We start from the raw sequence: 16919 nt of genomic DNA on the forward strand, positions 1-16919 counted from the left end.
AGCCACAAGCTACTAGCAATACAGCATAAGGGCTCCCCATTCTTCCTACATTTTCCAGGGGCGCTCAAGAGAAGGGAGAAACATGATGAATGCTTTGGAGAAAACAATGGTTCTCAGGATGAGGAAACATGAACAGCCTTGATGTACAAGAAATGAATAAAAGGATTTATCATTTACAATTTTCGATAATGTATACACACTATTATCCATAGCTTAGATAATAACCATTGATGCAATTCTAATAGCCCTTAATCAACCATAAAATGACCATTATTCTGCCATTATCCAATTATATAATGGTTGCTATAATGCCTTTCAAGGTTTTAGGAAATATTTTTTATAAATGCTTGACTGAGCAAAAAGTGCCCATTTTTTCTGAAAATGATGCTAAATGCTGATTTTACTGGGTTCTGCTATTCGGAGATTTAGTCTTATAAAACTCTAGCATCAACTAGCTTCTTTATTTTTTTTTATCCCTTTTGATCGCAGAAATACTCTCCTATCAAAATTTCAGAAATATGCCACTCGACTAATGCATGGAATCAAAACATCCATGAACACAAGTAGAATGGCACCTGGAAGAACCATTGGAAGATGAAATCATTCCAGGGGAAGTGCGGAACCACGGGACCACCGCAGAGAAAAAATTTCTTCACAGCCACTGGCCGACATTTCCATGTGCTCCCCACGCTTGGTGCTCAAGTGCCTTCATATGGTAATCATATCAAAATAAAAACACGAGTTGGCAATATTCTAATGAATTGCCAACCCACCACAAATTAAAGCACATTATTCCTATCATATTATATCCCAAATACTTTGGATCCATTTAAACCAAAGCATAACATAACTTTCAAGACATTAGATCATAGTTAGTGGCAACGTAGTTGGCCACTATGGGGAGACTAACAAAGCTGCAGATTGAGTAGCTTCGTGCTGTATGAATCATCTATTTAGCGCAAAAAGAAAAAAACACAGACACAGCATAGCCACACTTAACTCTTTAATCACAACAGTAAAATAAATCATCACATCTTGTGAATTATGATTCCGATTGAGAAAAGCCATAGGGTATTTAGAGACTGGCAGGGGAGTGGAGTGAGAGGTCTCATAACGTCTTCCCCAGCGGCCTGCGGGGTTGAGAGAAAGGGGACGCAGTTGTCCGGCAAAAGGTGGGGATAGCGCCCCACCGGCCGTTACCTTTAACGGCTACTTTTTTCGAACGAAAGGCACATAATAGAGCAAAAAAGGAGCCCGGAAAACTCCCCCAAAATCCCCCAACCGAACTCCTCTTCTCATGGCACGGGAGGAGCAAAAGGAGAAGAAGCCCTCCCCCTCCATCATAGCTCCCAAGGTACTCCCTCTCTTTCTCAATTATTTCTCTGCTCTGTTTAGTTTTCGATCACAACTCCAAGCCTGGGGGATGATTTTTTTTTTTTTATCTCAATTTCTCTTGTTGATCCGAAGCTATCATCTTTTTCTCAGGCAAGTGAGGGAGGGAAAGAGCCCACACTCTCTTCTAGGGTGAATTTCTTTGTTCTTGCGTTGTTTTCTTATTTGGGGCCTTTCAATTTTTGTAAAATTCAAATTGGTCTGTTCTGACAAAATTTCTCTTTTTTTGGGGGGGGGGGGTGTTCTGAAGGTGGTTTCGTTACTTTTGGGAGATCTGAGTGGGCCGGGGCAGGCGTTCGAGAAATGGTTGGCGCTCGTCCGTAAGCGGAGTGGCAAGTACCGGCCTTCTGGGTTCCCCCATCGGCAGCCCAAGATTGAAGTCATGCCTAGTGGATCGCTGCACTCCTTTACTCATCACCACCAGAGGTACGACTATAATTAACAAAAATGTCAGTTAAGAATTCATTGTTTTGTTCGTTTAGAGGCCAAATTGATCATTCCCATTCAGTTCTTTTATTTAGAAAAATCAGCTTCCTTTTGGTTCAATTTCCGTTTCTGTATTAGGTACAAGACTATAAAATATCAATTTATAGGGATGAATCAATCAAAAATCTTGTGTTTAGAGTCATAAATACATTTTATAGAAATATGGCTAAATGGCAGTTCAATGAGTCTCACAAGTAATGGATTGCGAAAGTGATCTAGAAGTCTATATCACTGTTATCTGATTCACTTGTTATGCTAGAAATTTGTGAACCAATATGATCCTTAGCCATTCATGATGTGATTTGCGTCATTCAGAGTTTAATCTTTGGTTGTCGTATTTTAATCTGGGAGTGTTTGGTTATTAAGACTTTAAACAACTCGGGACTTCAGAAGCCTCCATGAGTGGGATTCCTTGTATAAGTGGATAAGTTTTTTATTTTTTTTATTTTTTTTTTATACAACGGCTGCTCACACAGCTCTTGCGTGAGTACAACCTACAGAGTCAAGAGAAAGTAAATGGCGTAATAGAGCGTGTGATTAGAGAAGGCGGGGAACAAGAGAAAGAGAGTTCCTATTATCTCTTAAGTGAACTTATTTGGAAATTAAAAAATATATATACTATATAAAATCAGATAATTTATGAAATTTAATTTTAATTACATGCACAATTTTCTTTTCTCAATGATTGTTGATTTATTTGTATTTTGTAAATTCTGCTACCTATTCTAATTAAAGTTAATTTTTATTAATATTTTAAAATTATTTTCTAATCCTACCCATAATGTATTGGGTTCTTCGACAACTAGCAAATTTTAGTTATGAACCTGAATTTGTATTAAGCGAACCAATGAACCCGGCAATCATAGGTCTGCATAGAGAAGAAGTATGAGATAGATATTGCAACACTAAGATTTATTTCATTTCATCATCTTAACATGATAAATACAATTTGATTTTCTGTATCCCATAAAATTTTTAATAGTCTCATAATTTTGGAAGCTTGATGTGTTTGTTTCATGAAGAAATATATACTTGTGATGCTCAGGCTTTTGAATGCTAAGATTGCATGCTTAAAAGGTGATGCTAAGTGGATGCCATAACAAGTGCCAGAGTAGGTCCAGGTGCAGGTTTGAGGAAGCATATCTCTCAAAAACGAAATGCTCAAGAAGTGGGTGCTGAGATGAGTTTCGGAACTGGGTATTCCACTCTAAGTAGAAATTTTTGAGTTGTAGGATGTGCCAGTAAGAGGTGGTAATCTCTAGTTTTGATGACCAATTTTGGAAAATATTCGTCTGACTTTCCCCAAGATCTTTAAAATTAATAGCAGGATAGCAATTTTATTTCTTAAAAAAAGAAATGGAACACAGATATTACTCATCAATGTAGCACTGTCCTATGTTTCTTGACTACTCCCACCCTTTAGGAGAAAAAAAGAAAAAAAAACTTTAGTTTCTTTTGTACTGACTTGAGCATCATCGATCTTTGAGCTATAGGAAAGATTTCCAGGAATGCTTGTCCAAGCAAGACTTTTGATGCTGGCTACTTGAGTTGACACTGGCATTCTGTTCAAAAGATGGGAGAGGGTTCCCACAAAGGCAAGAATTGCATAAACTCTATATCTCAACCACTATCTTGTTGTCAGGAAGATCAAGGAAGAGCATTTAGCTGTTATTGTTGAAGGTGTACTGGGTGCTCCTAAAGTTGCAGAATTGTCGTTCTAGATGCTGGTTTAAGTATTCAGGCTGAGTCATGCCAGTGTCCAAGAGGTCCCCAAACCAAGTATTTTGACACCCCTATCTCCTGCTTCCCCTAGCTAACTGTCACCCAGTTAGCTATGTTGGCTTGGCGCTGATGTGGTGGTGGATGAGTTTGGAGATGTTACTTCCTTCAAAGAAGAAGAAGAAGAAGGAGCGGAATCTAAATCAGTCATGAATATGTATCTAGTTTCAAGGCATGCAACTAATCTTTAAAAGACTAATTTTGAACCACAAAAATTACCTGGTTCTTTAAGCATATGATTAGATACCAAATTATGTCATATTTGAACTTTTAGTTTCGTTTGTCTCTGAGAAGAAAAAAAGAATTGGTAAGTTGGGAATGTGTGCATGTATGACTTTAAATTGAACAGCCTAGAGTGAGGCTCTTCTAAGGATTTATAGAATTTTTAACTAGTTATAATACTTTCTTGGTTGATTTTGATTTTCCTAGACTGCTTGGTGGATCCTAGACTGCTTCCTACTTTTACTTTCTGCTCCTTATTTCTTCCTCATCTGATATTTTTAACCCCTTCAACTTTCAGCCCCACTCTATTTACGGGGCTATGCCCGTTTGCTATTTCCAATAGTTGATTTTTTGGGGGAGTTTGTGTTTGAAATTCTATGGACCTGAATTTAATGCTGAAGGTTACATTTTAGTAGGCCAAGCATGGGCTTGCTCCATGAATTGAAATATGCATGCATCAAAATAAGCTAAAGACAATTTATTGTTTGTGTAAAAATGGGTTTGCATGCTGCCTTAATCCATAGGAATATGTGTATGTGGTATCTCTTGTACTTTTCTATTCCTAACTTCATGACTTGGTAAATTTTTTTGTGGGAGTGCTTTTCATTTAGAGAACTCTACATGAAAGAAGGCCTTGTAAATGGTTGATCTAGTTAATGAAGGAATTGAAGAGAAGATATTCATTGCCCAAAAGATGTTGCATGTCTGTGATGCTGTTGATTTAGACCAAGCAACTCTAAGCTATATGCAAGTGTAACATAAGTTGAATTGTATCATAAGCATTTGCCAATTTTTTCTTATATGACAATAATAACATAAATTTATTTCTTGTTGTGGAAACTTTTTATTTGTCAGTGCTGGAGGACCAGACTTACAAGAACCAGATGGTGCTATAATTAATACACCAGCAGATGACCAGCCTCCAGAAATGAGTTTGTGGGAAAGGCTTGGAAGTGCTGCTATGTTAGACATTGAATCAAGTGCTTTCTCGTGGAATGATCTATCATCACTGCACCATACAGAACATACTAGTAGCACTGACCACTCTGAAGATGAAATGAATAAAGCTCTAGAGGTATTTTGTTGTTACCCTTGTCTGTATGAGGCCATTGTTTTGTCTAATTAGCAGTATTTTGCCAACAATCAGCATCTGTTATGCAGAAAGTTTTGAAAAAAAATTGAAACTCAATTTACAGAACCACTATCTATTAGGCAATTGTTAGTGGTTGATCTTTGTCAGAGGTAATGGCATTCAGGAGGGATTGAAATATTGTCATAAAGTCAATCCACATTGATGGGATGGGTTTGTTGATTACACTTTAATATGGCCAAGTATTCTATGCATATAGTTCTTCTACAGTGATTTTTTACACATGCTCTAGTTTTATTCAAGTTCTCGTAAATAATATGTTTAAATCGAGAATATACTACTGTTGTCGGGAAGTTCAAATTGACTTCAATTGGATACCAATAACCATGTGTTTGGATATGTTGGATATACATTAGATGCAAGGACCTCTGTCGCCTTTTGATGATTTAATTACTGTAATTTTGATTTTTTTCTTGAAGCTTAAATTTCAAACAATTACTGGATGATGGACTCACATTCATTATTTTCCAAATGCTATTGTATTTCTTTTAGTGCTTAATGGAAATATTGCTGCAGAAAATTAATGATGAAATTTCTGTCTAGCTGAGTATAACATATTTGCACCTTAGAGCCAGGGCAAGAAATTGCTGTAAGTTGGGTTTTCTAGTAACCTGCCTTTTTGAATGGTCATCCTTCACTTTTTTCTGATTTGAGTGTCACTTCATGGGCAATAGGTTTTCTAGTAATTTCTATCCTAATCTGCCTGATACAGGTTACTGTGAATTCTGGGGGTGTTGTATTCTTTGCTTTGTTTAACACTTCAGATAATGATGATCTATTACCAAAGGAAGCAGCAGCAGTAATTAAGTTTGCATCTTCAAGAATGGCCACACAATCAGAACGTTTGGGATATGAATTTGCAAAATGGCTTGGAGTGCGAACACCTCAAGTGAGAGCTTAATCCATCAATTATAGTCACTCTGTTGTTTCAGTAAACTGTAGATTGTATCTTGATCACTGTTACAATGGATGTAGGCTAGAGTAATTCATAATTCTAGCCCTGAATGGCAACGGATCAAGGACGCTGCAGAAAAAGCACGTGATGCGGCTGTTTTAGTTGGAGATGAAGTAGGTGAAATGACATGTTCAGAGTTGTTTGAAGCTCTTGAATTGAGTCGATGTCTTTTCCTAATGAAGTAAGAACACCATCTGCTGTTGTAGTTAGTTTGTACTTTTATGATATCTTTTTCATCCTTTTTTTTTTCTTTTTTGGTTTTGGGATTTGTCTCAGTTATGTTCATGGCTCACCTCTGCTTGAGAGTCCAAATGCATTTAATTCACGGGAAGCTGCTGGAAATACTGCTGCAGCCCTCGGTAGGGTCTTGATGCTGGATCTTATTCTTAGGAATGAGGATAGACTCCCTTGTCGCGAGCTTTGGTGGCGTGGCAATCCTGCAAATCTGTTAATTGCAGATAAAGTAGCCTCTGTGAACATGGATGCATGGGAGGAAACCAATGGTTCTGCTGCGAGAAGTTACCAGCCACTGATCCTTAAGGCTCTCCAGAAAGAGAGGAGATCAAACTCTGCAAATGGAAGATTAGGTCCCCGAAACTCTGATCTTTTATCCCTGAACTCTGATACATTTAATGATGTTGGCCACAAATCCATGAAGAAACAAGCAGCGGATGAGAACAAATATGGCGATTTCCATATCGTGGCAATTGACTCCGGGGTTCCCCGCCGACCACCTGCAGGAAAACGAGCAAAAGATCAAGAACGATATCCAAAGGTTGTTGAGCTCATGCTTAATAATTCAGATTTCTCTTCCAACCTATTGTATGAAATCACTGGAGGCAAACTGGGGTTCCCTGGCCCTGAAGAGTCAGTTGCAACAACTGATTATTGTTCTTCTCTATCTGATACTGACATCACAGCAGTTGTGCATGAGTTTCGAGGGGGGTTTCGTGCAGCTCTCAGGGACCTGCAGGGTTTCCATGTATTTCTCCTCACTCTTTACCAGAAGCTGGATGGTCTATTGCGAGTGTTTCTGTCAATAATCAGTAAGAGCTCTGGAGACATTGAGAAGGATGATTTAGACTCACCATTACGATCAGCTGGATTCAATTTTAGTACTCCTCTCTCTACAAGTAAGCAACATGCTTCAAATGAAACACATGTGGATTCAAGTGATTCTGATATGCATAAATGTACATCAAAAACTTCGTCTCCTGGAGGTCGAGGAAGTCCTGATTCCATTTCTTCCATTTCACGGGATAATTGGAATGGTAGGCATTTTAAAGGTAGCGGGGATACTTCTCGAAGTCTTCGGTTGACAATGAAGCTTCGTGACTTCAACAAATCTGCCAAGGTTAGAAATTATATGAAAACATCTTTTATAAGCATTGATGGTAATGTCTAAAATAATTTTTTCATCCATGTGATCAGTTAACCTGCAGTGGATTCTTTAGATTTACTTGGATTCCCTTGTTATCAAATTTTGACCAGAATTAGGAACTTAAAATTGACTTAGTGAGGTCGCTTAGGGTACTATTTTTAACCCTCGATAAATTATTTGTTTGTCAAATTTGTTTCCTTCCTCCGGTCACTTGTTCCCTCTTTTCCTATTTCAACAATTTGCACCATTGTGGATTTTTTCCTTCTATGCACCATTATACGCATGGTAGATATTTGTAGGTCTTTTGTGGGCCTATGGAATTACTAGCTAGCTTCGGGCTGATTGCTGATATCCTTTTAGTACTTTCAAGGACATTTAGAGTTGTACTTTGCCCTGAACAACTTTTTAATAATTCTAACATTCTATGCCCAGACTTTGTCTGCTGAAAGTATTTTCCTACTTAACATAAATTTTTTACTGTGATTCCTTTTTCAGTTACCGACAACTTTTTTATAATTTTAACATTTTATATCTATATTTTGTTTGCTGACCACATGCTACTATCTTAATGTAAGTTCCTTTCTGATATACTTTTCTTGTTACAGGTTGATGCTGAATTGAACAAGGAGGTGGAACAGTGGAATGAAATGCTTAGAGAAGATGTTGTTAAACTGTGCCAGGAAAACAACTTTAATACAGGGTTTTTTGAGGGGAATGATCCCAACATTGTTGTCGATGCTTATGAGTTCAAGGTAGTTTTTAGCAGTTCGTGCCACCAGGTCATTTCGAGAAATTTATTTCAACCATTAATTTTTTGCAGGTTCGACTTGAACATATCCTTGAGAGGATAGCATTGATCTCTGATGCTGCAAATACAGAGCGGCCATCTAATGTTACAGGCAGCCTGTTTATTGGTGGTGCTTTGGCTGCAAGGTCTGTGTACACCCTTCAGTGCTTGGGCATCACGCATATATTGTGCCTATGTTCAAATGAAATTGGACAATCGGATTCTCAGTATCCTGACTTTTTCGAGTATGAGAACTTCTCGGCAAGTGCCTTTTCCTTTCTTACTAGTGATTCCTTTTGATGTCTTTAAAACTTAGATAACCTAAGTGGAATGACGGTAAGAAGAAAAAGTAACTAAAGTACATAAAATAATGTGGCAATGCTATGCACGTTATCTAGTTTCTCCTTATTTTTTGATGAATAATAGCTTCAGTTTCAAAGAATGTGGTGGAAGTTTGTTGTTGGTACACTATATAGGGTTTCCTATCAGTTGAACTTTATTGGCCTCAATGTCATTGTTAATCTAATTTATTTTATAATTCTTTTTCTTTGATTCATGATCACACTTAAAGAAAATTAAATCAAGAAAATGCTATTTATTGTCTGCTTAGCTGTAACAATCTACTCTGTAACTTGGATATATACATACATACACATTATACACACACACACACACACACACACACACACACACACACACACACATATGTACATATACATGTACATATATATATGTGTGTGTGTGTGTGTGTGTGTGTACATATGTATGTATATCCGTATACATACGTGTGTGTGTGTGTATATATATATATATATGTATATGTATACCAAAATATCCTTCGGATTTCAGAAAGGGTTAAGTCCCGGACTTCAACAAGACTCAAGTCCAGAAAATCTCTCACCTATAAAAGGGGACGGGAGGCTCATTTGTAAGGCATCTGCAGATCAGCAGCCTTCACTCTCTCCCTCCTACTCTTCCACTACCCTTCACTTTCCTTCCACTATCTCCATCTTATTCTCTCCTTCTCTCCTCAAACACTCTCCCACACTTCCACTTCCACACCTACTCACACTTCCACTTCCACATCCACTCCCACTTCCGCTACCACATCCAACTCCACTTACCTTTCCACTCACCTCTCAGCCTTCCATCCACTTCCTCTCTCTCGGACCCATCTTCTCCAGAACCAGACTACTCTTTAGAGTGAAGTTTATGTAAAGTAAGGTGTCTGTAATCTTTCCTGCTGGTGTGTATAAGGTAACCTTTACTGTAGATGTCGCTTTAGCTTTTTACTGTGGACATCTGGAGAATCTTTACTGTAGATGTCACTTCAGTCCTTTTACTGTGGACAACCTTTATTGTAGGAATTTTTTACTAAAGTCTTCTGAAGCCATTGTTTTGAAGGTCTCATGAGGTTTTCTCCTGATCGTCTTGATGAGTTTTTTTTTTCTTTTTTTTTATACTTGAAGATGATCAATATACTCAAGATGCTGGGCATAGAGGCAGTCTTTGATATCATTGTCTACTTGGGCAAGACACTTCCTGATGTTTTTTTGAATTAGTAGTTCATATTGGACTTCTTCTAGATAGTTGTTGACGTTTATTAAGGGTCCCATGAACTTTCTTTGGTCTGAACATTTGCTGCTAACTAGGTGGTTACCCAGATCCTGCTATCTAACCAATACCTCTTATCTTCCAGTTCTTTTGCTTTATAATATACTGCTATATAGGAAGAGATTTTGTACTTCTTGAGGTCAAATGTTTCAAAGGCTTTTCAGAGGTCCTTTTCCTCTATTATATTTTTGCTGGGCATATCTTCTCCATGGCCGAGTAATGTGATGTGGTAGATCTGATATGGGTCCCTTACTTCAGCTATCTCCTTTTCTTCTATCCCACTGTAGATTTCTACTTTCAAGAAATCTTCATCTTTTTTTACTTCATATAGCAGGGTAGCTACTATTGCAACAAATATCTGAAAGGTAGCGCAACAATCTACTAAAATCAATCTAACCAGCCCTTTATACATTGCTCTGATCTTGTTCTTGTTTATGTAATCTTCCCTACTGGTGTGTATAAGGGAACTCTTGTAAATATCTCTTTATCTTAATGATAGTTATTATGTGAATATTTATGTTGTTCATATGTTTCTCTTCTGATCTAAAGCCAAAGACTGATCTGGTATAAAATACTGTAGCAAAACACTATAGTAATACTATAACAGTACTGTAGCACGGCAAATTATTCTAATAGTATTATCTCCGGATTATACTGTAACTATCAGTTAATCCATATTGAACTGTAACATGCAGTCAATCTATCTAGAATAATTATAAATGCTTGTGTTTCATAATATGCTCATCATCCGCTTAACTTCTTAAACTTATAATTAAGTGTTCAGCAAATAGTTAGGTGTTTTATCCTAGGTTTGAGCCGTCTGGTATATTCTAGGTGCGGGCAGTTTTTAACTAATAAGAATGATGTCTTAATACAGGTTTTTCCTATACAGATATGGATCTCTGGGATTTTGAAACTTACCCTAAGTTCTCCACCATTGGCTGTGTGAATTTTATGGGTTGATTTCTCAAAGTATCTGGAAGGGATCAGTCCTTCTTTGATAAAGTTTACATCAGCTCCCGAGTCTATTAAAGTCTGTGTTTGAACTTAAATCCTTTCTTAATTTTGTATTGGATTTTACAGTACCATTTTTGTTTCATGAACCTTTCAATAGAGCTTGTAAACTCTAGAGATTCTTCATGCACCAAGGTGTTTTGATCTAGTTTTAAGACCTGTTCTAGTTCTTCATCCATCCTTTTCTCTAATTCTTTGGTTTCCAAAAATTCTACCTTTTTTTAAATAGTTGTATTTCTCTTTTCATCAGGTTTTGTTCTCTTAATAAATCTTCTAGACTCATTTTCTTAGTGCTTTGTTTAGACTTCCTTAACATCTGGAAGACTATAACAAAAGAATTGAAATCATGCCTCTTTTCATAATTTTGGAGGGACTTTGACTCTTGTCCCTTTGTCATGGCGAAGAACTTGGTGAGCTGATTCTTTTGCTCCTCCAGGTCTTTCAGAGAATCGATCATGTTTATAATAAACTGTTCTTCATCAGTTAATACCATTAATTCATTATCACTGGATTGATATTCGTTGTAATATTCATTACAGCACGAATAGCTTTCAATTTCTTTTTCCTCGTCAGTATCTAGGTTTAGACTATTGATGAGGTTTTCTGACTTCTTATTTATCACATCAAGACTGTTGCCTTCAGCAATCTCTTGAATTTTCCTCTTGAAATCCCTTTTATTGCATTTGTTTGCATAATGTCCTATTTATTTGCATTTGTAGCAGCATGTTGGAGGTTTCGGTGGAGCTTTTAACCTTTTCTTTTCTCCTTTTCCATGTAATTTCTCACCCCTTCTTCTGAGTTTTTTCCACGTCCTTTTATCATGATACTTCGTTTTATATTCTTTTCACTTTTTTCTTTTCTTTTGATGAGGCTTATCTAGTTGGAATCCAAATTGATAGTAGAAATCACCTAATTCCTTTCTTCCTATTAATTTCTGCCTTTTCAGTTGATCCCGAATCTTTAAGTCATTGCACAATTCAGCCCCAACTCTTTGAATTTTCTAGGTTGTTTTGCCCATGTCTAGCTGACTATAATTTATACTTTCTTCTCTCTCATTTCTTAGATGAGTCCTAACCTTTTCTGCAAATAAGGGTGGAAGTCCTGAGATAAATTTTTCTTTTCAGTATTTCTAATTTGGATCTGAAAGTAGGTACAACTTGGACAAGAAGGTGTCTTTGTACCAACTAAAGTCTGACATAGTTTTGCATTTAGGATTAATTAACTGTTCTCTAAGCTTGTCATATATATCTTGGTAATCTCCTACAAAATGGTATATAATATTTAATATTAATGTAACGACGACATCTGACGATTGTTCAGACAAATAATTGCCGTCAGGATCTCTCTTAACATAATTCAGAATTTTCTGCCTCTATTGTTCAGTGAGATAATTATCCCACCAGCCTCTCAGTTGTCCCGAAACGGCTGCCACTACCATTTGAGCCGTAGCCTTTTCCGAATTTTCATGGACCTTACAGGCATTAGAGTACATGATCATTTGATGACGCATGGTGAAGATCTGATATTTTGTAAGTCCATCAAGATTCCATACGACCAGGCTCCTTCCATCGAACTGGACTGCAACTGCAATATCAATTGTTTCTTCGATTTGCAGGTCTGCATGTGTAGGTCTAGGATAATAATTTTTTTATTCTAGAGGCCTGAACTATTTATTTATAGGCTGAGATTTTGTTTATCTCATCCTCTTCTATGGGATTTTCTAGCGATTCATCTTCTCTTTCTTCTGAAGAAGTATCCTTTTCAGAGTTTTTTTTCTTCAGATAAATAATTTATTGTATCTTTCATTTTAAGAGAAGGCATCCTTATGGATAATTCATTAATCAGTTCCTCTAATAAGAGTGGTCCTAGTTTGACTCCTACATCCAACTTATAGGAAGTAAACATTAGGGCAACATTTTTTTGAAGATGTTTCACTATTGTTTTGGGTAGCTTAACTTGATTTAATTGAGATACCCTTTTACTTTTAGGAACCTTATGGACTACCTTGTCTGCATCTCCCTTTTTCTCCAGAAGGATTGTTTCAATTCCTTCTGTCTGCTTTCCTATCGATTTGAGAGCTATATTTGTGAAGCTTTGTTGCTCCACAATTTGCTCCAGATGCTCGACTTTGGTATTTTCATTTAGTCCTTTGGTGAATACTTTTAAATAAAAAAAAAGGGACCAGCACGTACTCCTCCTTCTGCTTATATGGTTTCGAAGGGTGGATGTACAGACTCCACTTCAGCTCCCCTAGCAGTCTTCCATCTGTTTGAAAGACACTTGATTACGGCTACCTGTAGATCTGGTCTACGGCTCTCAAGCCCATCCAAGTATTCGTTTTCGTACCAGTCAAAGAAAAAAATATTTCTTTCTTCTGCCTTCATTTGACTGTAGTACAATTCTCTGATGAAGCTTCGTTTTGCTTCATCATAGCTTTTGAAGAACCATTCCCTCTTCTCTTTGTTGGCCTCAGAGTTAAAGTCCTTCCTTAATAATTCTTTATCAATTTGGAATTCTTCTAACTCAATGACATTTACTTCGAATTCTGAGATTGAGGGTTCATAGCTTTCTACATAGGTAGTGTAGGCAATATTGGAGGGTTTTAAATGACCCTTTTTCTTTATCTGTCATTGATACTGACAAAGTAGAAAATGTTTTGTCCGAGGTAAGTTTTCTACAGGACGAGAAGGATATTTCTACATCACCATCTGACATTTCAGTTATTTTCTCGGCTTCAGTTTCCTAAACCTTGTTAGGGTCTACCGCTTGAGTTAGCGTCCATTTCTCAGGAAGAGAGATTTCTTCCCACTTAAGCCGTTTTGGCGTGATGTAATTATTTTTAGGATTAGCCATGAATAGAGATATTGGGATGCATAAACTCTACTTCAACTCCTCTAGCTATCTTCCACGTGTTTGAAAGATATTTGATCACCACCACTTGTAGGTCATGGAAACAGCTCTCAAGCCCCTCTAGATATTCATTTTCATACCAGTCAAAGAAGAGGATGTTTCTCCCTTTTGTCCTCATTTAACTGTACCATATTTCTCTGATGAAGCTTCGTTTTGCTTCATCATAAGTCTTGAAGAACCATTGTCTTTTTTCTATGTTGGCTTCAGATTTAAAATCTTTTCTTAATAAATATTTATTGATTTGAATTTCTTCTCATTAAATGATATTTACCTCAAAATCATAAATGGAGGACTCATAATTGTCTACATATGTGGCATAAGCTTTGTTGGTTGGTTTAAGATGACCTTTCTTTATTGGTGATTGGTATTGATGAACTAGAAAATCATCCATCCAAAGTAATCCTTTTACTGAATATATATATACACACACACACATACACACGTACGTATGTACGTACGTACATACATACATGTGTATCTACATATGTGTGTGTGTGTGTGTACATATAGGTAGACTTGGCTTCATTCGAGTGCATCTCCACTCAGATCATACATACACACAAGTACCTTTCATGAATGGATGATTGTATGTATGTATAAGAACATGAGACGAATACACGTGTACCTTTCATGAATGGAAAAGATTAAAGCATGAAGTGCTGATTCATTTTAAACTGGATGATTGTGTAATCATACTCTTTTGTGACCTTTTTAGAGTAGTTCTTGGAGATTTCGATAACTTTTTCTGTCATTATCAATTGCTTGTTGGCTGTTTTCTGCTGCATTCATGCTAATAACACAGCATATCTCAGATAAGCGATGACGAGGATGCCAACATTAGTGATTTCTTTGAAGAGGCTTCAGATTTCGTTGATTGTGTGGAGCACTCTGGTGGAAAAGTTCTTGTTCATTGTTTCGAAGGGAAAAGCCGAAGTTCTACTGTTGTACTGGCCTACTTAATGCTAAGAAAGTAAGAAATTGTATGATGTGCATGGTGTATTGCCTCAATTATTGTTCCAAATATATTATGCATCTGAGTCCTGGACACTTTTTTCCCCAGGAGGCACACTCTATCTGAAGCATGGAACATGCTGAAGAAGGTTCACCGCCGCGCCCAGCCCAATGATGGCTTTGCCAAGATTCTGTTGGAACTTGACAGAAGACTCCATGGTAAAACTTCTATGGATTGGCAGCAGAAGAAACCAGCAATGAAGGTCTGCCCCATTTGTGGGAAGAATGCAGGGTTGAGCACCAGCTCGCTCAAACTCCATCTCCAGAAGTCGCACAAGAGGCTCGCTTCAGGGAGCGTAGACAGTGCCATGACCGTGGAGATACAGAAGGCTCTGGAGGTGCTGAAGATCAGCCGTGGCGGCAGTGTCAGCCCAACCCAAATGAAGTCACAATCACTCGACAGGTTTTCTCATTGATGTTTCTTGGAATAATGAAGGAACAATTGCTTCACTTACTGGACCAGTGGATTTAAGTTTTAAGAGTCTTCCAAATCTGAGATCAAATACCTTCTTCTTTAGACATGTCTACATCAACATATAGCAATGACTCCAAAAGAAAGGACCCGTCAAAGCATTGAAATAGTGCTTGGTAACCTGGGGCGAAAGTGTTGTTCATGCAACATTACTATAGATGGTTTATAGTTAAGTTTGTGGATATATCCTATATGTGGTTGCTTCATTAATTCATTATTTGTAGCCAACAGTGGTTCTGTGAGGTAGCAAGATTAGTATGAAGTTTTATAATTTGAACTCCTTTTAATTCATTATTTATAGCAGTTTCTTATGTTGCTTATGATTCGAAATCTGATCTCATATAGGGTGGCTGGAGCAACTTTAGCATTTGGTGGGGGTATTAACGCATCATGATGCCAATTATGCTCAGCTTTTAATTCATTGCAGTTCCTAAGATCCTTAGCCTAGGTTAGGCAATCGGCTGTTTGTTTGCATTATCCTGGCGAATAACAAATAGTCTAAGAGTTCTCCACCAATGAACCATTCTCTTCCACCTTTGTTTAGCCATAGCCTTGAATCTAATGTCTCCACTGATCACTCTGAAATGCGTAGACCGGCAGGGTACCTCTTCTATGTAATATTTACTGGGTTATTCATGCAAGTTATCCATGCAAGATCCTTTGCAAAACCATCAATAGGCTGGGATAAATAGTAAACTTAGTCACACACTAAGAAAGCAACGGCATGATGGTTCAAACCTAGAAGCTCCATCTATATGTAGGAGGGATACAACTAAGGATAGCCTAGTTTGCCTAAATTCCTCCTTTGCCTAGTAGTCTTAAAGTAATCCATAAAAAAAAAAGAAAAAAAGAAAAACAGCTGCAGAGATTATTTTTTAAAGGGGATGCATTTCGATAGGGTGATTATACTATTCTCTCAGTGAAAGAATTGGAGAACAGGATTATCAGTGCGAATTGATCTGGCCTGCTGCATTACCAAGGATAGCATGATTTGGCAAGTTTACAGGTCTCTAATTGGATAGCGAGTCCAATTAACCAAACTGCTCTATGTGATAGAAATAAATGAGAGAGAACAGAGGTTGCAATAGCACAAACTAAATTCTCAAATACTGGGTCTGACTATTATTATACTGAAATTGAAATTAGAATAGGTGATAATTGGAATCGAAGTAGCCATATTATCTAACGCATTTGGTTTATGGTTGAAATTGAAATTGAAATAATATTTGAATACCGAAAAAAAAAAAGTAGTGATTAAATTTTGAGAGATTGTCTTCTTTTTTTTTTTTTTTCTCTCTTTCGGTAGAATCGGGATGCAAATAGAACATGCGCTAAATTTTTTAACAAGTTTTTAAAAAAAAATTAATTTTAAGTACGGATATCCTCATAATTCTAGGGGAGATGGCTGAGGCTTTTCTAGTCTTCGATGTCACATCTTGGAGTCCCGCCAGGATATTTTGAGTACTTCTCTGGGATGGGATGAGGAAGTGTAAAATGGTAATCTGGTAGACCGCCGTCTTCAGCCTTTGAATTCAAGGAAATAAGCGATACATAATATTTATCGGTCTCGAGGAGACGCAAGAAGCATGGCATGTGAACTTCGTTTTTTCAGGTGAAAGCGAAACTTTTTTATTTTTTTTATGAATTTTGAGGCTTTCCCATCTCTTCCGTTGTCATGTCTCTTTCTCAACTTTTCGGTTGTCATGTCTCTTTCTCAATCGATACGCTTTATTCCTCTTTATTTTA

General features: G+C 37.2%; 1 protein-coding gene across 2 annotated transcripts; it reads left to right on the plus strand.

The window, feature by feature from the left end:
* Window positions 1-1007: 1007 nt before the first annotated feature.
* On the plus strand, window positions 1008-15481 carry LOC120103759 (dual specificity protein phosphatase PHS1-like). 2 transcript variants are annotated; one of them, XM_039120703.1, is made up of 11 exons: window positions 1042-1354; window positions 1486-1524; window positions 1643-1818; window positions 4735-4954; window positions 5742-5918; window positions 6005-6165; window positions 6261-7338; window positions 7971-8117; window positions 8186-8413; window positions 14503-14660; window positions 14751-15481. In XM_039120703.1, exons 1-11 carry the CDS (start codon window positions 1298-1300, stop codon window positions 15115-15117), a joined length of 2808 nt encoding a protein of 935 aa, XP_038976631.1. In that variant the 5' UTR covers window positions 1042-1297; the 3' UTR covers window positions 15118-15481. The 2 variants fall into 2 exon arrangements, with proteins under 2 accessions (XP_038976632.1, XP_038976631.1); XM_039120704.1 differs by lacking the exon at window positions 14751-15481 and having other exon boundaries at window positions 1008-1354; window positions 8186-8397.
* The last annotated feature ends 1438 nt before the right edge of the window (window positions 15482-16919 follow it).

This window comes from Phoenix dactylifera, unplaced genomic scaffold (assembly GCF_009389715.1).
Source record: "Phoenix dactylifera cultivar Barhee BC4 unplaced genomic scaffold, palm_55x_up_171113_PBpolish2nd_filt_p 000861F, whole genome shotgun sequence".
NCBI classification, from domain to species: Eukaryota; Viridiplantae; Streptophyta; class Magnoliopsida; order Arecales; family Arecaceae; genus Phoenix; species Phoenix dactylifera.

Bases quoted from the DNA above. Each gene is read 5' to 3' on its own strand.
- LOC120103759 (XM_039120703.1), top strand. From the start codon at position 1,298: ATGGCACGGGAGGAGCAAAAGGAGAAGAAGCCCTCCCCCTCCATCATA. The intron at 1,355-1,485 runs GTACTCCCTCTC...TCTTTTTCTCAG, and splicing joins CCTCCATCATAGCTCCCAAG to GCAAGTGAGGGAGGGAAAGA. The intron at 1,525-1,642 runs GTGAATTTCTTT...GGTGTTCTGAAG, and splicing joins AGCCCACACTCTCTTCTAGG to GTGGTTTCGTTACTTTTGGG.